The following is a 26,721-nucleotide window of genomic DNA, read 5'->3' as shown; positions in this document are numbered from 1 at the left end:
AGACTTCACTTTCACCAATAGCAATTTTAAGATAGTGAGGGTTTTGCTTGCAAATATTTGTCACACCTTTATCTGTGCCAGGAAATTACAAAATGTAAATGTACAATTTTAATTTGTGTATCTATTGGAAGCTTCAGATTTTGTCCTTAGTCTTTCTTTTCCTTTTCCTTTTCCTTTTCCTTTTCCTTTTCCTTTTCCTTTTCCTTTTCCTTTTCCTTTTCCTTTTCCTTTGCAATTCATATTTTGATACTTTATACCCCAAATTCAATTGAAATTCTTATACTGAAATTATGGATCTCTCAGTTCCAGGCAAACTTTCCCAGCTTGAACCTGGCTGGTGTTTTTGTTATCTACTCAGTGAAGTCTCAGTACCAGTTTAAGCTCCCCAAGAGGACAATATGTATAGTAGTAGTTATCTCTTGTATTCCACCACCTCTCTCTCTTTTTTTTTTTTTTTTTGGTCAATATGAACAATTAGATACAAGTCACATCCTCTCTCTAGATTATATTAATGCTGCACAGATTTTGTATTTTTGAGTATGATATAGTCTTTCTCATACAAAACACTCAGTATCTAAGACAGCAAATGCTTTGGGCCCAAAGAAATTTCCACATTTGTGCAGCTCTTAAAATCCTCCAAGTATGTTCTCCACCTTGCTGTCTTCACTTTTCTAATTGCAAAGAAAAGGTGGTTCAACAAATGGTTAGCATGTCATCAAATTTAAGGGAAGAAGAATTGGAGGTTGTCTCAGTCCTGGCATGAGTACTACTGCCTCTGCTATTAGTTTCAGTAAAGCCTTTCAAAGCATACGCTGTTGCTAATGTGTTGTTGCTAATATAATTTCACTTGTAAGTGATCTCTAGGTACAAAGTTGCATTTGGACATGCAGAGATAGCATTACGGAAACTGGTGAAAAATGTTCTATCAGCTAATTCAATTCTTCCCTCTTAAGGAGGGAAAAAAAAAAAAAAAAAAAGATTAAAATTCCGTGCTTTGCTTTTTTTTCTTTCTTTCTTTCTCATTTTCTTTCTTTTTAGGCATGGAATGAAAGATGTACGGAATAGGATCATGGTTGCTCACACAACCATAAAAAGCACAGGAGAATGACATGCATAAGGGAGAACAAAATAGAATTGCAAGGTGTTTGCCTTGGGGTTTTGAGTCATTTGTTGGGAGTGTGCAAACTCTAATCGAGTCTCATAATCTCTCTCTTTTTATTTTTATTTTTTTTTAATTGAAAAACAAAGCTAGGAAGTAAAATATTAAACTCTGGCACTGCATATTTGCCTGTTCTAATGGTTGAAACCCTATGAGATGCTACATTAACAAACTTAACAAAATATTATAAGGATAACTTTAAAAAAATTCTGTGCATCCTTTAAAGAGAAGGTCGTTTATCTTTGAACTTTGCCTAATACATCATTTTCACTGAACAGAAACTTAATAAGCTTCTACTGTAATTTTGTTGGAGTTAAACATAAAATCATGTGGGTGGTGTATGTCTCACTGTGTCATGGCTTCCCAAGGAAAAGTTATCATCATTTGTCACTATAATACTGTGGCGAAAAGCATAAAGAGAACAAGCCATGCAGTCATTTCACATCAGCTTTCAGCGCTGAGCTTAAGCTCCTGATGACTTGGCTATATTAAGAAGCAGGCTGTGCCATAATTGAATTAAAGGTGCAAAGGCTTATATGGTTGTGTGAACCCCTGGGTCACACTGCAATTGAATCAAAATCCTCTCTGCTTCCTACTCTGCCTGGCAGAACTGCTGACCAAAATGTTCACGGGACCTACAAAAGGCATACAGGAGTCCCTTCAGCTGGGGATGCAAAGTTACTGAGATAAAAAATCCATGACCTTCAGCTTTTATTTCTCATGAAGAAAAAAGCTTCTAAAAATATTTCACCGCCATTTTCTGTCAGAGAGCAGTCAGCCAATTTACATAAATGAAACGGCTCCTGTCAAGGAACCAGCGAGGAAAAGAAGGAAATTATCTGCCCCGAAAATCTGTAGCAAAGATAAGAGCAGCATTGGCCAGGGGAGGGGAGATTTAAATGCTTTTTGTCTGAAAGGTCGCTACAGAAAGCAGAGAAAGTATTACAGCCTCTTAATGATCTCTGTCGCTGTGATAAATAAGTAGTAGCTTCTCCAGCAGTTTATTAACAAACACTTTGTAGGACAGTACAAAAGGCCATGACATGGGGCTATTAGAAGAGCATTTTCACGGAGTCTGATAAAAAAAAATACAACTAAGGAAGATTAAGGTGGAGTGCAAGAAGAAGCATTGCTGGTAGAGCTTGAGACTGCATCTCATGCGCTGCCATCACTTACCAGTTTCGGTATTCTCGTGCTCTGTGTCAGTGAGGGTGAGGTTGGAGTTGGCCCGGCTCGACAAGCAGGAGCTGCGTCCAGATTTGGTATTGCGTCCCCAGAGCCTCACGGGGTGCTCAGGTGACATGACCACATCTGCCTCCGTGTCGGCATCTGAGCCAGCGCTGATGGAGTAGCCGCAGTGAGGCAGCCCAATATCAGTCCGGTACAAAGTCCCATGGGTGGGCGTCACATCTTCTAGACCCAGCTCCCGCAAAGAGAAATTGGCTCCTGGAATTATAGAATCATAGAAAAGTTTGGGTTGGAAGGGACCCGAAGGATCATCAAGATCCAACACCAGTGCCACAGGCAGTGCTGCTAAGTGCTAGATCAGGTACTAGATCAGGTTGTTTAGGACCCCATCTTACCTGACCTTGAACACCTCCAGGAATGGGTCACACACAGACTCTCTGGGCAGCCTGACATCTATGCTATATCTTCCCTCTTTAGTTTAAAACCATTCCCCCTTGTTCTATCACTGTCTACCTGTGTAAAGACTTTATTTCCCTTCTGTTTATAATCTTCCTTTAAATACTGGAGAGTTGTAATGAGGCCTCCTCTTCTTCAGACTGAACAAGCCCATCTCCTTCAGCCTATCGTCATAGGAGAGGTGCTCCAGTTCTCTGATCACCTTGGCAGCCCTCCTCTGGGAGAAAACACATCAGTCTGGTTATTCTTTAATAGGGAACAGTTTTATCAAGCATGTGTCAATGGTGAAACCATTCATCTCTGGTCTCCAAATGTGACCCTACTTTTTCCTGTGTCCTAGCATCACACTGAAAATTCACCTGTTTTGTTGTGATAGCTAACAATGCCAAGACCAAAAAGCAGCTGAATTCCTGCCTCTGGAGCCTCGTCCCTGACAAAAATTCAGGTCTTACTCAATAAAATTATCATGTTTGCAAGTAAAAGGATGGAGAGATGGTGGAATTCTTTAGAAGAACAAGAAAGTAAATTCCAGAATAAGTCAGAGTGGGGAATGTAATAACTAAAAGCCCTATTGTACACCTCACAACTCTACTACTGTAGGAAAATTGAATGAGTTTTACTCCTTAAAATCACTGAAATTACTTACTAGGTATTAGAATTTCTTTTTGCAAGCTCACTTTCTCTTTGCTGACCACTTGCAACTTAACTAAATTTAGCCATTCATTCTTACGGAGCCACAGCAGAGGTTGTTTGGCTGCAAATAGATGTAATTGTTCAGCTGACTAAAAACACAACCTCAAAAATAACTCCTGAGTTCATGTCTACTTACATGCTGAGCTTTATAATCAGACCAAATTGATGTGAAAGTCTTCAAATATTAGCACACTTTGTTTGAAAACTTAGATGAGAAAGCTGAGGAGAGCAATTAGTGGCTCTATTTTAATCCACATTTGTTTATTAATGTACACTTTTATTTTGCAGCCCTGAATGCCTTTACAGGCTTTTGGCTACCTGTGAAAGTCTTTATCTGCACACTGTGTTTATATGGCACAATAAGTCCTATGCCTTGATCAGATGGATTAAGGAATGTTATCTATAGTCAGTAGGAGGCATCAGGCCCTGGACTGTGGCCAAATACCAACATCAGTGATCAAAATCAGTCTAGCTGGCTTCCTCCCGTTATTTCAATAATTTAATCCCCTCCAATCAAAAGAGATATGGAGCCCAACCTGCCAAGTTTATGCACAAGCTCCAGACTCATTTTTAGAGGGGTGTTTGCAGCTCAGACATGTTTCTACAAGCTGAGTCCCAGTGCATAATCACCAGGAATGTTCAGTCCCCATTGTAGCCTGGAACAGCAATGTTCTTATCTATTCATTACTGAAATTCGTTCATCATGTCTGGACCTCAGTCTCAAGGTTGTATCCAAATGTGAGTTATGCATTGCTCTTTACCCAAAACCACACAAGCATGTGTTTCTCCTTGTGTTTGTTTTGTTATGCAGAAAACATGCATCCAATAGAAACAGATTTCTGCTTTTCAGGAGTCTGGTTTTATGCTTGTGGGAATAATCTGCCTTGTCCCCGTGCCCTGCTGCATAGGGAAGGGCTCACATTATAGCACACATGCCCTTAATGATCACTTGGCCCCAAGAAACCATTATTTTAGCATGCATTTTTCTTCTGTTGACTTTGCAGCTCACAGAGAAGGGAGAGAAGGAGATGTCTGAATGCAAAGTGAATAATGGGACTGACCAACGTCTCCACATAAAGTTTAGAGAAGGAAGTGTTTCATGTCAGGAGGAAATGACCATGGTTCAGCTGGTTATGGATCTACATCTGATAACACTTAAACTATTTAAAATACTCATGAACTTCACACCTTCTTAATTGAGCAAAAAAGATTAAAGCTTTAAAGAGTGGACAGAGAAGGTTGCTTGCGGCTCACACATCCGTCCAAACCTTGAGCTTGGCTTGAGGAGTACAGTGCAAGCTTGTGACAGATTAATTCATTTGGCTTGGTTGCAAAACAGTCTTAGAGAACATCCACTACTACTCCATGGCATGAGGTAGCAAATGAACTTGACCTAAATTGCAAAAATAAGTATTATCTCTCCAGAGATCTCGCTTTTCATTTCCAGGTTTGACTTTAGAGCTAAGCTGGATAGTTTTTAAACTATCTGCCATGGGGTTCTGGAGATAATCTTTTGGTTTTCCTTGCATGTTTGAGTCCCCAACTGTGAACTCAACCTTCCCTTGCAAGGGGCCACATTCAGCATCATCTGGCATACCAACATGCAGTATGATTGATACTTTCCAGTAACAGCAGCTCATAAATTATGAAAAATGACTGCTACAATTAACTGAAAATCAGATTTATTTGCAATAAACAGCAGGAGATGCATTGATTTTCATATTCTATGCTCACTGTTGCCTTTTAAGCTGGAAGAACTCAAGTCAATAAAAGGAAGATAATAAATATCTGAGACTTTTTAATTCAGATCTGGTCTATTTTTTCCTATGCTGACTTGCACGTTTGCTGGCACTCACACTCTATCTATAACCATTTAAATGCTGACTTGTTTATTTACTGAATTTATTTGGTCAATTTGAAATGTTTCCCTCCTCTGCCTTCCAAACCAGCTCAGGAGAGAAATTCACTTTGCCTTGTGGATGTCTTGCAAGCTAATAATTCTTGGTTTCAGTTGATATTAGCACACGCAGCACCATTAAATGCAACCCATTCATGACTTTATGCCAGTGGAAAATTTGGCATAGACTATCCAGAGTAATTGTTATCATTCTTCAGGGCAGCTTTAGGACTTTCTGGATAAAATGGGAAAAAAAATATAAAATTAAGAATGTGTGGGTGATATATCAGAAGTAGAACCAGACCCTGACATGATTAATCCTAACTTCTCAATCAGTTTCAGTCACTTAGACCACAGCTTTTTTAATCATTTCAATATTCTTCAAAATTTTTTTCTAGGGAAGTGTGAGCTTCTGTATAACAAGTTTATACCCCCTGTGATCAGACAGGATTTTCTTTATCTTTTGTGGACTTCTTAAGAGAAGTCCATAGACCTGCATGGCCTTAGACCCTCAGGTTGAAAACCGCTGACCTACACTAATTCACATCTCTCCTGCATAGTGAATATATTGTATGAAGTGAGCAAACTCAATGACCTAAAAGGTTGTCTTTTCTTTATAACTTGGATTCCTTAGAAAGGATAAAATACTTCAGAGTTGCTAAGAAGGAAAATCCTTTTATGATTGCAGACTTCTACTGAAAACACCTACTGCCCCTTTTGTTAATTATTCCTTGCTGCAACTTTCCTGGAACACAAATACTATGTGGCCAAAGAGACTTACGTAAGTCATTTTGCTTGTGAATGCCTTAAAGATGTTTCTTGCACCAAAACCACAACTACATGGTACTTAGAAGAGTGAACCTGAGCAGCCTTCAAGTCAAACTAGTGCAGTTGTATGCAATCCCTTCGGGGAATCAGCTTCTCCAAACTGCAGTAGGTGAGCTCAGAGCAGTCAGGGTCAGGTTTTAATGTTCATTGCCTGGAATGCTGCCTCTTCCATTTTACTTCGCCATTTCATGTTTTCTCGATGGACTTCTAAAAATAATTTATGTGGAACCCTGCTTGGTTTCTGGACTAAATTACTCATGTCTCTACAGACAAATGAAGATGAGACTATAGCAGTGGCCAGAAATGTACCTCATGTAGGCAACAACTGCAGCAAGAATGTAACTGTGCTGACTCAAGGTTAGCAATAAAAGGAAAATATCTGGAATCTTTATTAGGACACTGGAGCCCATGTGGACTCATGTACCTTCAAATCGTCACAGCTTCTGTGACCTATGTTCACTAAAGAGGATCCTAAAAGTCTTAAAATTGTATCAAAAATATCTCTTTATCACTCCTCTTATACTGGAACCTGTCTCTGTCTAAAACCTGCTTCCTGCAGGCCACGTGCAATGCCAAGGATAGTTTAGCCCATCTGAAATTCAATTGACCCGCTTCTTCCAGGCTTCCTGAGTTTTGCTGCAGCCTAGATGAATGGTGTACAAATGGTACTGTTGTTTGGTTGTCTTTTATATTGAGATCTTTGTTGATTTCCTTCATGGCAGAGTAGGCACTTTACATAGCTTAAAGGACCCCTGAGCAGGCAGGGACTTCAGAATCACTGGAAGGTTCAGGTTGGAAGGGATCTTTGAAGGTCATCTCATTCATCACTTGCTCAAGCAGGGGAATGTGAAGCATGTTGCCCAGGAACTTAGAAGATTTTCCATGCAATGTCAGTACACCTGTAGATTGACTGTGTGGAGTACACCCACTGGGTCTGCTTAACTGTAGGAAGAGTCAAAGGGCTGTTACAGATGCACACAACACATATAACACTTCTAGAATTTGGTGTAAAGGTAGTACCTCCCTGTACTTCCAAAATAGATAATTAGAGAATGTCTTTTAGTAAATGCTAATGAACACAGACTTGTGGTATCCCACTTAACGACATCAGTTTGCATACATTTCATGTCTGTGTAAAACATCAAAGTTGTTCCTTGCTTGTTGTATTTCATTACTCCTCATAGTCCTTCAAGGGTAGCCCCTATCCTGCCTCATCTCTCAACACTGGGTTGGTTGACACACACTGCTTACAGCAGTACCTGCTCAGATGTGCTCACCTGCTCGGCAGAATTCATCAGCCTCCTGGTGCACCATGTCTTTGACCCGGTTGCTGTAGGTCAACCTGGAGTCTTGATCATAAGCCTTCAGGGTCTCACTGGAGCTATAGGACTTCTGAGGAGCCTTGCTGTCCTCACTCTCTGCTGAAGAGCTGGTGTAGCGGCGCTCCGTGTCGCGGCGCCGAGTCAGAGATCGATACGGTTTCCTTTCTTTTACATCCATGGCACTCTTGTCTGAGTAATCAACATTAAAATAATGATGCCCGTGTAGCGATCAGAATGGAATAATCTGAAAGAGAAAATTAAAGAAACAGGGCTTAGGCTCATGCCTTTGGGCACCAGAAGGCTAATTTGCCTTTCATAAATTCTTGCACTGAACAAAAGAGAGGTTACTTAATGAACTGCAGGAAAGCCCTCCTACAGTAATTACCAATGGGAAGAAAGTCTCAATTATGTGTTACTCAGAACTTTGTTAATCACAACAGCTAACGGGACACATGCACGCAGAAACATGCATCTGTCTGAACTGGGTTCGCACTTGGGGATTTCAAACTGAGTGTGATTTTCTGAGTCTTATTTCCACAGGAAGTGATTCAGACACCTCCTGGAGGCATATTTTATGTACATCAGTCATGTAATCTCTGGGAAAGCAGGCCATGCTGAAATGTCTCTATTTGGGCACATGGAAGACTTTGGAAAATGCTACACTATGCTTTTAAGTGTTTTGTTAACTTATGAGTTTAGAATGAATGAACTAAAGAATGAGAGACAATGAAAGAAAATGTGGGCAAAGAGAGAAGGGAAAGATGAACAAAGAACTGAAGGAGAGATATATGGATGGTAGTCAGATGAAAATGTCTTTGTATTCAGAGGGCTCCTCTTAACCCAGCTAGAAATATATTAGTTCTTAGCAGAACTGAGAGAGTGCAAATAAATGATAGTGCTCTCCTTCATGTAACAGCATGGCCTGGGATTTAAGCCTGTGGGAAACCAGTATGTATGTGCACTGACATGCACACACACATCTGCACACAAAGAAAATTGATATCAGAAATAAACCACGTATTAAAAGTATTTTTGTCAAAATAATTTATACGCTGCCTTTTCACAATAAGTTTATCAAATGAAACAAAGCACTTACTTTAAAAAAAAAAGTCAATGACTTGCAGCAAGATGGTAAAATACATTCTTGAATATCTTAACTTGTTTATGGGAAAAATACTGCAAAAAAACCACAAACCAAACACAAAAATCCGCAATTACAGGCTGTTTCTTGGGAGCTGATCTGCCTTGACTACGAAACAACATGAGCTGTGTCTCTGAATGCCACATCAGGATGTGTTCGCTTTATTTTTTTATTGCAGCACTTAAAAACAGAGAGGAAAAGGAACAGAAAACACCTAATAGTCCTCATTCTTTTATTTTTTTTTTTTCATATCAAATAAATATGGAATACATTGGTGAGGAATGAATCACGTTCTGTTGACATTTCTCCCTTGAAAGGCTAAATCCTGAATGTGCTACAGCATGGATTTGTGCTGCAGCTCAACACAGCTACAGCACAATAGTAAAGGTGAGAAGTGTTGTGACTTTTACAGGTTGTTTTAGAAGGATGTGGTGTAACACAGCATTTGCGGCTCTCCAGGCTATGATTCTATGAGGAATGGAAGACCCCGAGCACAGTTTCTGATACCCTACAATTCATAATAGTAATGCAGGGGCTCGAGGGCAGCATTTTATTATGAATTTCTTACTTGCTGAGCTGTCTGGAACAAGCATAACTAAACGTATTTTCAAGGTGATGAGAGAATGCAGGATGGAATCTCTTCCCTCAGCACTGGTGATGCTACATATGGATGACTAGCTCTAGTTCTGGGTCCCCAGCATAAAGGCAGCCTGGGTATACTGATGAGAGCCCAGCACAGGGCCACTGGGATGCTGAAGGGCCTGGAAGTGCTCTGCTGCTGAGAAATCTGAGGCTGTTTGGCCTGGAGGAAAGGGGGCTTGGGGAAGATCCCACTCATGGCCACAAATTCACATGGGTGGTGCCGAGAGGACAGAGCCTGGCTCTGCTCAGTGCTACCTCTGGGCACAGCCTGGAGCCCAGGAGATCCCTCAGTCACCAGGCCGCAGTGCTGTGTGCAATGAGCAGAGAAGGGCTGGGGGCTTCTCCTGGGGGAGCTCCAGGAGCCTTGGAAATGGTGCTGGACACCCTGCTCTGAGTGTCTGGGCTGGGACACTGAGGTGTCTGTGATTCTGTGGTTCTACAATGCAAGGACTGCAGGGTGGTCATGAGATACACCTCTATTTCTGCTGAGAAAAAAGAGATTCCTGCTTCTTATTTCTGCAGTTCTGTCTTTACTAAGAGTGCTCACTTGGGTTTGTCCCTTTAACCTCCAAAAGGAACTCTTCAATGACAGAACCAAATTCCAAGGACTTTTACAGTTCCTGTGGCATTCTTCCCGGAAATTAAGATGCTACTTTAAAAGGATCCACTGAATTCTATCCCATTCTATTCCAGTGATGGCAGCAGACCAACTTTGCACATCCCATTTGTCAGCAAAACACATAGAAACTACCGAACACAAGTGGAACGATTGGGAGCGTATGTCCTAAATGAGCTTTACTTAAGTCATCTGCAGAGCTTTTGAGCACCCATTTGATTGTAAACATGTGTTTAAACCCATCAAGCTCACTGAATTATTTTCAGTCATGAGCTATATACATTCAGTACATTAAATGCAAATGGGACTGCTCAACGGCCAGAATTTATACATGTTAAACATTTTGCAGAATAAGGGCCTGTTAGCTGCAAAAACCATGCCCTGGATGAAGAAGGAAAGATCTTCTAAGGAGCTGCTTAGTATAGTAATAGTGCTTAAAAGGTCTACCAAATACAGATAGACATTTTGCTGTCTCGAATTGAACTTACTGGTACCTTCATACTGCAGAAACATAAAAGGAATCAAGCATTCGTTTGCTTTTCAGTGCAATCTTCCTCCTCTAAAAAAACCAAAGGTTTCATATTGCTTGAAAAAATGTGCTTTTTTGTTTTTCCAGTTGTTATTGAATTGGTTTATCTCCTTTATATCACCTCTGTTTGTGTAAAATTCTCAAAAGGAGCAGGTTTGTTATACCTTTCAATAAAACACCTTAAAACAGGCTCCTTCATGAGAATGCTGTTGTAAGAGAACTCTGGAATTGTGGTTTATTATCATGGGGACTGGAGAAACAAAACCTGAGTGAGAAATGTGGTTACCGTATTCTACAAGAATGAAATGAGGAAAGGGGACTTCTATCTGCTCGTGAGGATTGCAGTAATTCCTACCAAGGGTCAGTCATTTACAAACCCTCTGGTGGGAGAGGCACACATGCCAAAAAACCTTTCTGCACAGCTAGAGCCACAAGGTACAAACAGGGTCTGTAATTACCATTAGTAACCTTGCAACTTAGGAAATGGCCAAAAAAACATCAGGAAATTGACTGAATTCCCACCAGATGAAGGTTTTTGTTTTTGTAAAAAAAAGGTGAAAAACTGAAATTCCTCCTACAGTTCATCAAAAATAGCCCAGTAAATTTGCACCATTCATATACACATTCCTCTATAGCAGTGCATCAATTCCCAATTCATTCATGTCTTTATAAATTTAACTCTCTTTCTCTACCTCTGGTTGTTTGTAAGGAGGCACTTTTCAACAGGAAATATCACCCCCAAAACACACAATAAAGTTGTTTTTTTCTTTCTTTCTTTTTTTAAGGAGGAACTGTTGCATTTAACTGACTTAAGTAAGTTTCCAGCATCTTTCCATGGACATGTGATCCTTGTCTCCTTTTTATGGCCAAATTTCCAGCTGGTTTAGATACTCTGCCTTCGGTGAAGCTGTGATGAGGAATTTGTCTCTTTGATTGATTGTTATTTTTTATCTGCTACTCAATGTGTCTTGATTTCACTTCTGTTAAGGTTTCGTCCATGTCATCACCACTTCCATTTATTTTTTTTTCTGACTTCTCTGACACACAGCAAATAGAAAGACTCACACTTGTTTTGGTTACATACTCAACCTCCAGTTTCTTTCTGCCCCTAGCTCACTATTGCTCCTCATAATTTTAAAGTTTTCCATAAACGTGCTGGACCAATATATAAAAATATATATGTATCTAAGGCTTCTAATACTGTCCTTTCCATTTCTTCAGTCCTGATCCTTCCATAAAGCTCAAAATCGTTTTCCTCTGAGTTATTTCCACTTGGAAAATACTTTCTTGTTCTATAATGCAGTGTTTCTGTCTCCATTTCATTCTTTCATTATCCTGCTGGTCGCATAACATATCAAATTTCACCTCTTTTTTGTGTTTTTTTTTTTTTTTTTTTTTTTTTTTTTTTTCCCTTCTCCCCTCCAAGACAATTAATGGCAAAAGCCATTCTTATTTCTGACAACCCTCTGAGTGTACAATGCCAGATGGACCACAAGCTGGTTTGGAACACAATTCACAACAGAAAGCATCCCTCTGGCTTTACTTACTCAACTCAGAAAATCCCACTGACCCCAGCAAGGGTTACAAACAGGCTAAAATGTGTAGAATCAAACTCCTGAACATAGTTACATTTTTCAGAGATACCAGGCTCTTCTCATATCCTTGAATATGTGTCGAGAAAGGGAACAAAAAAATTGACTTTCTAGTTCTGTTGCAGTAAACGCACTGCTTATTTGCAGCTGTTTTTATTTTTCTTTTGCTCCAGTTGGCTCCTAAATAATCCTTTTTATTATGTTTTATCCTTTATATCTATCTCCCTCATTCTCGGTTCCGTTGCTTTTTGTTGCTCTTTGGAGCTTTGATTAACCACACCGGCTTTGTGCTGCAGAATCGCACTCAATGAATGGAGAAGGGGAATGATTTATTTTCTGAGTCACCGCTCAAAAGACAAACTTCCATCAATCAAAAAGCAGACAAGAGAGTGTGACACCACAAAGCGATATGCTAGGAGGCGCTTACAGCAAAAGGGACAGGTGGTCTTTGATAGCTGACTTACATTGCAGGTCACTAATCACAGAGATTAGCAGCAAGGTGATAGACAGCACCTGTTCTAGAAGGCAGCATGTCATATCATCCAATTTTCTGTCAAAATGAGGGTGTTTAAATGGTAGAGATAGCTTTATGTGTCTCCTATATAGTTATGCCAACTGAGCGATGAGAAAGCTGGAAGAGTGAAATATCTTTCCTCCATGAAGACATGAGCATGAATCCTGGTAGGTTGATTCAGTCCCCCTTTGTGCTATGGGAGGCAAAGTTTTCTTCTTTGAAACTTTTTATGCTAAAATGGAATCAACTAACTTGGCAGGACGTGATTTTTTTTTATTTTATTTTATTTTATTTCTTTCTAAAATAGATTCTTCTCATTCCATTGCTTTGGGCAATTTTTTTCCATAATCTTTTACTGCTGCTGCCCTTTGTGGGACAAACACAGCCACAGAAAGCTGAGCAGAAAGACAGATTTTATTTTAAAATTGTTAACTAAGACCTAGTGCTGGTAAATGGCAAGCAAGAGTCCTTTTCTTCATTTTATAAAGCAATGGATGAGACATAGGAAGGCAGAGTAACTTACTTAAGGTGGTATAAGAAGAAAGCAACAGAACAAGAGAAGACTCTTGATCTCCCAGGCAGACTCATACTGAATCTTAGACTTTTTGAGAAACAAGTCACACGAGCACTTCTGAATACTTAATTCAAAGAGTCTTTGCCAATCCATGTCTGATATCTTTGTGTGAAAAGAGTAGTATGAACCTCAGGTATTATTAAACAAGATGCTCTTTCATGTTGGGATAGTGACCTTTGGTCATAAAAACTGTGGAATATATATACCTACAACTACGCCTGACCAGTGAAATCCCATAGCGAGTGAAGAAAACACCACTCAGAGGTAGAAGAGAGAGAGTTTTTCACCCATTTAATCTTGCATTAATTTCCCCAAAACACTAAGAGACAATGGGATCCAACAGTCATGCTGTGGATAACACCCCAGTTCTGGATCCTAAGCTTCAACTGTGTATGTTGGGCATTCAGGTCCATAAGTGACTGTAGTTATTAATGTCCTGCACTGTTATCCCTTGATATTTGCCATTCTAGTTGAAACAACTCAGTCCTCTGTGACAGTACCCACCGCACTTTGGTGAAGATGCTAACACCTGGTACACGGCACCATATTCTGGTCTCATGAATGCAAAATTGTGAACCTGTGAAATCTTTTCTGGCCATTTCCATTTGTCTGAAAAATTCTGTGATATTCCCTGCTATTCCATAGCTGGTCTGAAGCACAGACCTTGCATAAGCATAGTATTGAATGCTCTTATGTTTTCAGCAGATATTTAGTCATCTATTTAGGAGTAATTCAAATTGAATTCTTATTGCAAGGTGATTGTGGGCTGCAATGATCCGGTCTTAGCTAATATACAACCATGGCTTAAACTGTGTGATACTATTTACCAGGATTCTGGGAGATTCTTCTATCACATAAAAGATTCCTGTGTCTTTTATTAAACTTTAATCTTCAGATTTATAATAGAGGTTTGAATCCCAGGGAGTCCTTTGTAGGAAATAAATTAACCTGTAGGTATAACATCCTTTCACATTTTTGGCAAAGACTTTGGAAAGAAGCAGGCACAGGAGAGAATAATGAGAAGTTAACTCTGCTTGGCTCAAACCCAGTGCTTGAAGAAAGTAACAAAACCTCTATTTTCTGGACACAACCACTAAGCTTTTCTTCTGCTGGTATGGGACTTGCTAGGCAATTGGTAACATCCTGTCCAAAAGATGTGGTTTGTGACCTTTCTGTACATAAATCTAAAACTGAAATGAGCTGGAGGTCCAGAAAAGCTTGAAACAGTAGTGGAGATCTGAGGTATTGTGGGAAAGCAAAAAGTGGGTTAGAATGCAGTTTACCCTAATTATTTCAGTTTTGCAAACCCATAGGTCTCCCCTCTTGAGCTGCAGCTTTTAGCTTGTGAGAAGATAAGATTCTGGGGCCAGAAGTTAAGATATTTTCAAATGCATTTTGACTACTGTGATCAGTGTGCTGCTGTTGTACTCTGGCTTCTCCAAAATGGAAAACGCTTGGAAAACAGTCTTATTTTTATATTGAAATACCATTTATTAGTCCACTAAGCCATTCTTGGACAAAGTGGGCTTTCTTCAAAACCTCAGTTTAATAGATAATGCACACAGCTATTTGCCCATAGAGGTTGTAAATGCCGCATCCCTGGAGGCATTCAAGGCCAGGTTGGATGTGGCTATGGGCAGCCTGGTCTAGTTGCTGGTGACCGTGCCCATGACAGGGGGGGTTGAAATTAGATGATCATTGTGGTCCTTTTCAATCCAGGTTATTCTATGATTCTGTTTAAATGACTGCCAGAAGAACCAGCTTGACAGCGTAGTCTGATTCAAGTTTAAACTTCATATTTTCAGTAATTCACGATGTCAGACTCAAGCATTGGGTATGCAGTGTGCCAGGAATCCACAAGCTGAGCAGAATCATTCTGTGTGCTAGTGAGACTCAGAGAGAGGAAGAGATGGTGGCATCAACACAGATGTGATATCTCCATTGCAGGCAGTCACTGAATGAATCTCACTGAGGTACACTGCACTCCTTTCTCTACCAGGCACCACCTGAAGATTTGGGCTATTTCCTGGGATACTGGAGTACAGGAGATTTAAGTCTTTAACTTGAATCAGGCAGGAAAAAATCTTGAATGTGTCTCCAACATCCCAGGTGAAGGCACTAGGCAGAGGTTTTCCTAATCTGCTTGGGGGAATCTTAATTTTTTCCACTGGAGAGGAAAAATGGACTAAGTTGTGTTTTCCTTTTTTTTTTTGTTTGTTTGTTTTTATTTATTCTTTTTCTTTTCAAGAAAAGCAGCAGAATGCATTTTAAAAATCTCGAGACAACGCTTAGGCAACAAGAAAAAACTGGTAGAAAAATCATTCAGTGTGGTGAAAAGACTTCTTGTTTCCAGAAAGCTTTGTATCTAATTACTGAAGAAGAGAAGGCTCAACAAATTTCTTAGTTGGACCACTCGGTTTGTCTGTCCTTCATTGACCCCTCCTCTGCAGCTTCATCTAATCCCATTTGACACTCAAACACTTGTGGCCTTTGCAACATCCTGTGAACAGTCCCACAATGTAATTATGTGCTGTGTGAAAAAGCACTTCCTTTTTTCTTCTTTAAACTCTCTTTCTGATGTGTACAAGTCTTGTATCTTCTATAAGGATACTGATGAACCCACAACCCTTTCCATAAGAGCAAAGCTTTGAACTCATATCCACTTTCAAACTTACCTTATTTATCATTATTATCCCTAATTTCTGTTCTCATGGCAGAGAAGTGGATGAGAAATGGGACTCATAGGAAAGAAAGTATGTTTGCCTTTCTTCCCTGCAGTCACCTCTGTAGGCTTTAATCCTGCCTTGAAACACATTGACACTGTCAGGAGTGTTTGCTGCAGAAAAACTAAGGTCAAGAAAACAGTTTGTAGATAAAGTGCAAACCTGGCCATATGCCTGTATCCCTTTATGTAAGTATAATGCTGGTGTGCACTGAGTGCAGACCACATCTTCCTTCCCCCTTGGATCCAGCCTGGTGTCTGAGCTGCTTACATAGAGACAGCTGTAACTATGAGAGGTATTGTGTAAAAAAAAAACCAAAACCTTGCAATATCTGAAATCTACCTTTTTTTGTTTGTTTGTTTATTTGTTTGTTTTTGTTTGTACTACTTACTTACATAAAAAATCTGCAAAACTCTGTCAGGCAGGACAAACAGCATGAGGAAAAGTAAATGTTGCCATCCCTCAATTGCAGGCAAAATCAAGTATCTGGCTCAGGTCACAAGATTCAAGCAACCAGCATCAAAGCCTCCTGCAGGATTAGTCACAAGGCCACCGTGTCCTTGTCTTACAGTATCATGTGTGAAATTGTCCCTGCTCTTGTCACAGATGCAGAGTTACTAGGTAATCTGCCCTCTCTTTCCTTCAGCAAAGAAAGAAGCAAGACTGTTTTCTTCTTCTGATAAAATCCCCTAAAGAGACCAACTTCAAACTAAGTTTATTAAAATATGAATTATCTGCAAAAAGACAGCAAAGAACCATGAATTGATTTTTGATTTTCTATGGACTTATTTCAGGACTTCTCTGTGAGATAATCAGAGACCATTGAGAGATGCTAGGGATTGATTAATCAGTATAAACCCCACTGTGTCCAAAGCTTAACTTTCAATTGCACATCAAGCTTATGTGGTAGACAGTGTATTTCCCTTAGGCAAAGTGCCTATGGGGGGAAAATAAAGAAATAAAAATAGTAAATTAGGTATATAAAAGAATAGCTATTTGTGTTTGTCAGTTTCTATGTGGTTTTGTGTTTGTTTTTTGTTTGTTTGTTTGTTTGAAACAAAGGGCCACTTGAGTGGAATAACAAGGAGAGGTACCATCTCTACCATGGGATTTTAGGCAGATGCTATCTGTATTACAAAGTGAGAGTTCCATCTGAGGTCCCTATGAATTACCACTTGTTGACACTGACTGCACTCTGGCAAGAGGACTCACACCTGATTGCTGGGCTGCCACTCAGCACTATGATGTACAAGACACATACCTGTAAAGTTAGACCTTGACTCACTGCTTCGCACATACAAATGCTGTAAAGCTGCACAGTGCACTCTACAACTTCCTGAAGGGAGGTTGTCTTGAGAATGAGCTTGGCCTCTTCTCCCAGGCAACAAACAGGACCCAATGAAATGGCCACAAGTTGTATCATATGAGGTTTAGAATGGACATAAGAAGGAACTTTTTCTCTCAGAGTTGTCAGGCACTGGAATGGCTGCCCAGGGAGGTGGTGGAGTCACCATCCCTGGCAGTGTTCAAGAGGCGTCTGGATAGGGAGCTAGGAGATATAGTTTAGGGGTTTTACTGTAGGTATGGTAAAGGGAAGATGGTTGGACTAGATGATCTTGTAGATCCTTTCCAACATTGTGATTCTATGATTCTATGAATGCATTAAGGAGGGAGATTAGGAAGGTAAAGACAAGTTATTCTATTGGTTCAGTTGTCAATAGAACGTTGCATTCAAAACAAACAAAAAAGTATTTATTTTAGACATCCATTATAAGCATAGATAATTTTTACCTGGAAGTGACTATGTCTCTCCATTAGGCTACAAAAAGAACTTTTGTTGACTTGTTTGGTAGTAGGAGTCCAAATCTGGTTGAAATAATCAAACTGTATGGTTCTCAATTCAATTATTACAGAATTATCAAGGTTGGAATAGACCTAGAAGATCATCAATTATGATGTTGCATGATCGTGCTTTCTTGATGGTCTAGCCATTCAAGGAGTTGCATCTTTCCCATATTCCAGGCAGAAGGGAGATGGCTTGAGCACGGTCATGCAAGCAGTTTTAGAGCATGAACAATCCCCAGCTTGTGTTAGTACTTCATAATCCTATTCACTGGAGTTCATTTGTTCCATCAATACTCAGGAAAGCGAAATATTTTTCATATATTCCAGTGCATAAAATGTTAGGTAAGATCTAAAGTGATTTATCCAAGCCCAAAATGGAAACTGGATTCCAGACTGTTGGTACTGAGATTGCTGATTTAGTGACTACACGATAAATTGTTCAATTTGCCACAGGAAGGCATATGTTATATATGACGTTCTGTGGCAAAACAGAATGACTTATTAAGTCATTCTCATAATGAACAGGAAGGTATTTTTCCACTCCATTTAACAAAAGGAGTGGAAAGATTCACTGGTCTGCTGAAGGAAAACTTTGCTACCATGCACTGGAATCCAGCTGTAGGAATATTCAGGAAAAAGACAGTGCAAAATTAAAAAGAAAAAGGAAGTGAAAGGAACTGGGGAGAGAAGAAGGTAACTGAAGATGTAAATGGCTCTTTTTAGCCAAATCTTTAATGACTAGTTAGACCAAAGATTAGAAGTAATTGAACTAGTGCTCAGTCAACAAAAGATGCAAATAGATTGTAAAGCAGAGTCAGATTGCATTAATTTACACTAAACTGAAAGTAATTAGTTAGTGTTTGTGCAGTGCTTAGAAAGCAGAAAGTGCTGTTTAAATGTTAATTATTGTTATTTGTTTCAAGGAGATGCAACAAACACATTTTTTAATATGTTTTATAAGGTAAAAGACCAGCAAAGCAAAACTCTGCAACAGGCTTTCCACTGTTAAGGTGAAATGTGATGGAGCACCGCAGACTTATTTCATTAAATAGCTGTGAACTGTGAACTTATGTGTTGAAGTCATAAGGAAATTTCTGTATCTGGAAAGTCTATCTTCTGGAAAATAATAGAAATAATAATGGATAGAAAAGCCAAGACTAGATACTTATCAAGTGGCGACTATCTCTGTGTTGTACTCTGTGCGATTCTGACCTTGCACAAGGCCAAAAGACAAGAGAACTTAAGAGGTCAAGGGCACAATTCTAAGTAATGAGAAAATCATGTTCATTTTGGACTGTACAATCATTCCTGAGATGGAGAGATAGTTATGTCTGCATCTGAGAAGCAAGAGACTGGGAAACAGCACTAGTTTCTCTTGCGCCTAACTGTACCACTAATTTATTGCATGATCCTGGACAAGGCATTTAACCTCTTGGGCCCATTATGGGGAAACCAGATATAACCATTCCTATCTGTTTCACAGCCAAATAAAAGGTCTTGTTTGATGCTTTAAAACATGACATTTCAATTAATTATCTGTGAGACATATATCACTACTAAGAAGATGATTGAGGAAGTCTAGGATTCTGAGAAGAAACTTATTGGGTGAGATCATACAGTTTCAGGATGGATTTGGGGCTATGACATGCTAATGATTTGCAAAGATTATTAGGTTCATCAGAATCATGGACATAAAAGGACCCAAAAGTGAAATACTTATCTGCTTTTTGCAATAAATTCTTGAACTAATTTCCTTCCTATGCTGGCAAACTTTTGCAGGGAAGAATGATAAATAGCTGAGGTACAACCACGTTATATGTTTTAACATTGCAGTGGATAACTGAATTTAACAAAGTAATTTATAAGGAAAAAGAATACTAGAAAATCAGCTAATAAAGACTTAGTTTGCAGGATCCTCAAAGCAGTATATAAATGTTAATTTATTAGCTAACAATTGTTTCTGTAGATAAGGAAGTGGTACAGATGGAGATGGGCAAAACAGCAGCATGTTTAGATGTGAGCTCCTGAAACCAAATGGGTCATTCTACATGTCATTACACATACATTACAAGTGAGGCTGGATCAGCACTTGCTGGATGCAGAAATTCTCCAGAAATCCGACTACCAGGTATCCTTTAAACGTAAGTTTGTTTCCAAAGTTCAGGCTCTGGGCTTTGAAAATGTCAGCCTTGCTGGAGGAATGGTTCCACCTTTCAGTGTTCTGACGGCAAAGCCAACTTGAGATTCTGTGATGTTATGAGATGTTTTCTCCTGCTAGGGCTCAGCCACTCTGCTGCATATTGCCTCCCTGGGGATATAGATGCAGCTGCTTGTAGAAACATGCCATAAGCAGATTGGGGAAACGTGATGGAATTAAAAAGAAAAGGAGCCCTTATCTGCCAAATATTTATCTTTTCAATTTTATTTATTTATTTTTTAACCTATCCCAGATGTAATTGATCAAGTTTAAAACCAGTCTGAATTTAAGGTGCTACAGGTACTTGCACTGGCATACGCAAGAAGGCAATACAGTGGGGTGGGAAGGAAATCAGATTGAGAAACTCCTTGCCACCAACAAAAATGGAAAACAGAACCACATCCTCTTTAGGTCATGACATACAGGAATTCCCTGGATCTAAAATCTGTATTTCTAGCCAGTTTCTCAAGCCACAGATTTCTAATAGCCTTTCTAATTCATCTTTTCCAGCTCCAACCCCTACCATCCAACATCTGATGTACATTTTGTAATACTCTGAGTTATTATTGCTCTATTTCTGCCAAGAGAGCTGCTGCTGCTTCACAGAAGCTGCCCTGCTGAAACCCCCTTACTTCATGTCTACCTTTTATTTATTTATCCTTGCTTGCAGACCCAAGTTTCTCTGCCATTAATTGGAATTTCTCTTAATATTTTATCACCTCTGCAATGTTTTTTACCACATTGTTTTCAAGAAAAGCTGAAAACTGTTGAAAGGAAACCAGTCAAGCACAGTAAGCACTTTCTTCCTCTTTTTCTTTCCTTTTATTTCAGTAGCAACTGTTAGTATCTCGTATAGGAGAAATGTATGTGAAAAAATGATTATATCTTCTCTGCAGCCTTGGAGCTTTTTGTTTTGTAAATCATGCTGTGTGCAAGTTATTTTTAAGATATTCTATGAAACACATTATTTTCCCTTTTATGACCTATTTATGACCAATGAGGAGTGAATTGGTTGTGTCAGTTTCTGTCTGGCACTGGGTTTCACACCAGCAATGGCTTCTGTGAATGTCTGATCCAAAGCCCATTGAATTATCTAGAAGCATTTTCCACTCATTTTGTTGAAGAAGAGAAGTAGGGCTTTATAATCTCAATTCTGTCTACAAAACCGTTTAACACCTACATTTATGCCATGGGCTGCACTGCAACACATTTCAGCCCTCAGAGTGTCAGTGCTTAGAATGAAAAGGAACAAAATTAAGAAATTGGAATCTTTTGGAAATCACCTTCCTATAGTGACCCAAAAGGAACTGATGAACAAACTCATAACAGAGCATGCTGGCAATATTTTTTTCAGATGGATAGTGATAGCACATGAGAGAATGGTTTTAAACTAAGAGAGAGGAAGTTTAGATTATATATTAAAAGGCTTTTTTTTTTTTTTTTTTTTTTTCACTCAGAGGGTGGTGACACATTGGAACAGGTTGCCCAAGGAGTTTGTGGATGCCCCATCCCTGGAGGCATTCAAGGCCAGGTTGGATGTGGCTCAGGGCAGCCTCATCTGGTGATTGGCGACCCTGCACATAGCAGAGGGTTTGAAAAGCGATGATTATTGAGGTCTTTTCAACCCAGGCCATTCTATGATTCTGTGATTCTATGGTTCTACGACTTCATGAGTATCCAGTATGCAAGGATTCCCCCAAAGGATCTTCTTGGGCCTTGCATTAGATAGAGCATATATTTCTGCAAAATTAGTCTCATTCTTGACATTATAAGCATAGTGTTTACTATCATGAAGGCATTTTTAAAACTTTCTTACTGTAATTATATGTTGCTGGGGTTTGGGACAGCTTGGCATTCAAGCTGTCACTGAATGCATTCAACGCTGTGTTGGGTCATTAGGCTTATAAGCAGGTTGAACCTAAACACTGGGGCCTGTGTGTTTAAGCTGATTTCTTGAGTAGGTAAGGACATATTTTCATTTAGCTTGAGTGATACCAGCACCTGCCACTTGCTCTAAACAGAGCAGTTAACCCATAACTCCCTCTGTCAACTCCTGTTGACAGAAAGCAAAGCAGATAAATTAATGGCTCCCCTGAGAGGTAGGAACTGAGGAGACTCACGTAAACAAATACCTCACAAAATGCCACTGTGTTAATGGGAAGGAAAGCGAAAGAGAAAAACCCACTCTTTATCCTTTGTAGACACAGTAAGAAGAAAAGCAGGGAAAGACAGAGGCCATTCTGCTTGGCCTGTGCCCTCATCTGAGCTGGTTTGGTTCCTTCAGACCTGATAGAAACTGAAGAGGATTCAATTATTTCCTCTGTCAAGGGCCATTATCAAGACACTTAAATAACCTGATGCTGGCAGTCTATAAAATGCCACACTGGGAGGTCAGTGCACTGGGCTCTTGTTTGGGGACAAATCTAATTAAATAAGATACTTTTTTTTCTTTTTTTTTACTGTCCATTTCTTCATCGCTCTCTCTGGCTTCTCTTCTTTCTCCTGTGATGGGAAATCCTCACTGTTTTTCTCAGTTTTCTCATTTGAAGCTTTCAAGGGATCCTAGGCAACATAGGTTTGTGCAGTGCTCTGAGGCAGAGAAATGTATGCATAGACAAAAACTTATGGCAAAAGCCCTTCCTTTCCTCACCTGAGCTGCTCATTTTTACCCTTCCTGGTGACAAGACCATGTCCCTCATCCAGTACAATATTGCTGCAGAAATATAAATGAATTGAATGTGGTTTTGCAGATTGGTGTTGCATGGTAGGAATGGGAATTTATGAGAAACCATAGGATAAAAGTAGCACCCGTGCCCCTGTGACCCTGCTGTCCCAGTGAGAACTGCATCCATAACTGCCATCTGCCCTGCATCCCCAGATGTTGCAACATCTGGATGGAGAGGGTGTGAAGATGTTAGCCAGACTGAAGGATCTTAAGCAGCTGTCTCCCTCGCACCTCAGCTCGCCCAGGAATGTGGAGGAGAAGCCCAGAGCAGAGCTTTCTCCTGGGTGTTAGGCTACAAATTACAATAAAGGGAAGGATGTGTGCAGGGGGAGGACAAGTTCAGCTACAAAGGAAGGAGCTGTAAAGGGAAATCTTATTCACATGTTTTACTTCCTACCCTGGCATTATTTAGTGTCTGTGTATTGGCTTGGACTGAAGCCAATGAGTCAAACAACAGTCTGTGTAGCCATGTGAGATATGGGAACAAGAAGAAGTCCTGTGTTTGGAGAGGATTGTTTCTTAAGCAGTTGCCTCTGAGGAAGAAGTGGGAGGAATACTCTAAGGGATACAATGGCAGTTTTCATAGGTGCAGAAGGTCTAGGGGCTCTTCTGTACCCAGCATCCTGCACATCTCCACTCTCCAGTAATCACCAGCTGATACTGAATGTCCTCTTAGAAACACATGAGCATGGAATCAAGGTTGGAGAAGACCTCCGAGATCATCTAGTCCAACCGTCAACCCAAATCCTGCTGGAGAGCTTCCATCCACAGCCCTGAATGCAAGTGATGGCATTGAAATTGCAGTGATATTATTTCCCTCCTAGCCCAGCTGGACTTGTCACCAATTATTCCGGAGGTTAACAGGCCTATAAGGGCATCAACAGTTAGGAAATGTGCCTACTCTTTTGAGCTTCACTAATGCAAAGCCAACAATTATAATTCATTTTATTAACTTGGTTAGCATGAGAATGGGAGATGTGAACTTCTGTCCACCTTCTCTTCCACCATCTTTCCTGTAGGAATGACAGGAGAGTAGACTGAAAGCCAGGATTGGTATTAAGTTCCTAATTTCAAGCCTATCTTGATGGGAAGGCTTTACAAAAGCATATCAGGAGGGGATGTTAGGATCACAGACAGATTTCATTGAGACCCTGGCCTATGGCAAGCATGCCTGCGGCTCTCTTGCTTCATGCTTATCATCTCTCATTAACCAATCCCTATAGGAGTGGGAAGCTACATGGTGTGGGAAAGCAGAGAGGAGGTGTAAACTATGTATTTTGCTCTAGGATTTGGAAACAATGTAAATTGCTTGGCTGAGTCGGCTCAACGCTTTCACCTATAGGGCTGCAGACGGAAGAACACTCCAAAAGAGTATTTAAATATATTCATTATGTTAATGCTAGCTTGTCTGCATCCCCTTCAAAGCCAACATCTCCAACCCCATTTCTAGCCCGTGCTTGCGTTTTATGGACCAGTATGAAAACATCGGTACCTTTCCAGCTGGCCCAGGGTTTTATACAGGTCAAGGCTGAAATGAAAGCACTTCAGTAAAAGATAAGAAGTGGCCTTAGTAATTTCTAAGTTTGGAAACAAGTGTATTTAAACTTTCTCTAAAAGAAACAAGGAGAAAAGTTGTAAATGAACACTACATTTATTGCTAAACAGAAATACTAATAATGTGGTGGTCCTTGATCAGATTTCTCACCACTCTAATCTGGGAAAAGATCTACAGAAATCGGAGACACAAAGGCGATATCTACACTAGTAAATCAAATATTTATTACAGTAAATGAAAGTCTGGGACTGTTCCCTGCCGCTGAGGCCAACTGGCATGGAAAAACATTCATCTGTGTAATCAACCTTTCTCATATCCAGAAGAGGGTGGCTATAGTCTTCAGACTTTTGGGACTGGTCCCTGGTTGATGTTTGTAGTGCCTGAGCTGTTCTTAGAAACTCAGGTCCAAGCATTGCCAGGGGCCTCTATTAATTGTTATTTAGCTGTTGTTTAACAACTTAACAAGATAAAGATTAACCCTTTGGCATTACTTAATCTGATAGCATATACTTAGCCAAAACTGCAGCTGGCAGAACGGGGTAGCTCTGTATTTACAGTAGTTTTCAGATTCATTTTTAAAAGAAAATGTGCTCATTATATTGATTATAAGCTAATTACATAAGCAGCAATTTTTGTGTGATATCCTCCTCTTTATCCCAAGTCAGTACTACCCTGTGAGTGTTGCAGTGGCCTTGGTATAGCAAGGTGGTTACTGTTTTAAAGCTGTCAGACTTAAAGGTAACAAAAACTGGGACTTTGGATCCAAGTTGTCTGAGAGTAAAGGCAGTACCAAGCAGAGATGAAATGTTGTCAGGGTGCACCCCCAACTCTAATCTCTTATTTCAAACCATTACATGGAGTTCTGCAAATCAGCAAACAGTGCAAACAATCATGTAGGACTGCTTAAAAAAGAAAGATGCCATTTTGGGGGATTACTGGACGAGAATACTATCTCTCCTTGTTCTTGGTGAAGAATGAATTGGAATTGTGTTGTGACCAAATGAAATATATCTAAAACTCCCCTAGGGACTGTTTTGCAGTTTTGTTAATATATTAAAGGCATCCCTTGATCTCACTCATGCCTGTGTGGAGCTATGATTTCATTATATTCTTCTGTCTTTTTTCTCCCTCTTCAACTTCAGATCTTTTGCACAAAAAGATTTGACCTTAATAAGGTACATTACAAGCAATTGATTTTAAAACCTTTGAGCACGCTGAATGCAGCAAGAGAGCAGGCAGTTGAATACTATTGTGTTTATAGAACTGGTATTGGCTATGTTCCTAAGAAACTTCTTAGAGGCAAAACAAGAAACCAAAACCAAAACCAAAAACTTTCCCTCACAGACATCTGACAGAAATGCAGAGCCCCAGTTGTCCAGAGTGGCTTGGTGGTACAAGTTTACCTCTGAGTTGATTTCCCAACATTAACTACAATCACTTATTAATTACTCATAACACTTTTGTTGTTTTTTAACCATTCTATTGGTATGAAAGCACATACCAAAAGATGACTGAAAGTCTAAATTCTTTGTGCACTTTTTCTATGAAAACCACTCAGCTGAAACCTAACAGGAACAAAGCTATCTACCTCAGCAGTATTTATGCTGCTGTTTATCTTCAGGATGGTTGACATGAAGGTGTGCTCTCCCTGAAGGCCAGGGCTGTGACTTTGCTTGACATCCATAAAGTGCCATCCATCAAGTAGATTTATCATAAATTCCAAGATGATAGAAACCGTGGGCAAAGAAGGTCAAATGCTCTGGCCCTGGCCAAAGGAAAGGGAGCTAAGTCATGCTATCCCTAGCAACAACACAGGTTCCTGCTTACCTATGATCACAAAAATGAGCTTGTTTTCTGCCTAGGCTCTTTCTAGTAATGGGGTTATGTTTGTTTTTATTGTTTCTGTGATTCTCAAATATGAATATCACAACAAAACAAAGAGATAGGTAAAATAACTGAAGAATTGTACAGTCATGAGTTAGGGAAGTTTCCTTGCTAAGCTGGTTGTGCTGTGAATACAAATTTCCCATCAGTAAGAAAGGCTTTGGAATGATCACAGATAATGTGTTGGAAAAGCTCTAGTTACATCTGGTCAAACAGAGGCAAAGAGGGAAAAAATTGAGAGGCAAATCCTTGGGATGATGCCTCCTAGCCGATCAGCAGCAGAACCAGGAACTGCATGGAGGTTTTCTGATTCCTAATCCAAAGCTTGGATTGCCTTTAAGCTAGTCCCAATTTCAGGAAGTTTATGCTTCCTGTCACTGCTGGGAAGTTATTAACTGCTGGAGAAGACATTTTCATCCCAAGTTTGTGAGCTTAACAGCTAAAGCCTCTTCTTCCCTTGCCATATATCTTGGCTTCTTTCTTCCTAGTTAAGTGTATTAAAATATGCAGATGCTTCAATGAAGTCGTGTGGATATTTCAGTGATGACTTCACATGCTCTTTTTTAATTTGACTATTAATCCATTCTCTTCCTTTAACTGACTTTTAAATAAAACAGAGCTAGATTGTTGGATATTTCTTT

The 26,721-nt window shown here is 39.8% G+C and overlaps 1 protein-coding gene across 22 annotated transcripts in view; it reads right to left on the bottom strand.

Annotated features, from left to right (window-relative positions):
- Positions 1 to 26,721, bottom strand: part of TENM4 (teneurin transmembrane protein 4) — a 1,507,827-nt gene that overhangs the window by 333,406 nt on the left and 1,147,700 nt on the right. For all 22 annotated transcript variants that reach the window (XM_085509480.1, XM_032442260.2, XM_015852440.3 and 19 more), the window contains 2 exons: positions 7,499 to 7,787; positions 2,336 to 2,605 (listed from right to left, as the gene is read on the bottom strand). In XM_085509480.1, the coding sequence (XP_085365606.1) occupies positions 2,336 to 2,605; positions 7,499 to 7,721 (493 nt within the window). In that variant the 5' untranslated portion in view covers positions 7,722 to 7,787. The remainder of the gene's footprint in view (positions 1 to 2,335; positions 2,606 to 7,498; positions 7,788 to 26,721) is intronic.

This window comes from Coturnix japonica, chromosome 1, assembly GCF_054131305.1.
Source record: "Coturnix japonica strain WE chromosome 1, WE-NBRP24, whole genome shotgun sequence".
Lineage (NCBI taxonomy): Eukaryota > Metazoa > Chordata > Aves > Galliformes > Phasianidae > Coturnix > Coturnix japonica.
The sequence above is the reverse complement of the archived record's forward strand: the minus strand, read 5'-3'. Positions and strand labels throughout refer to the sequence as shown.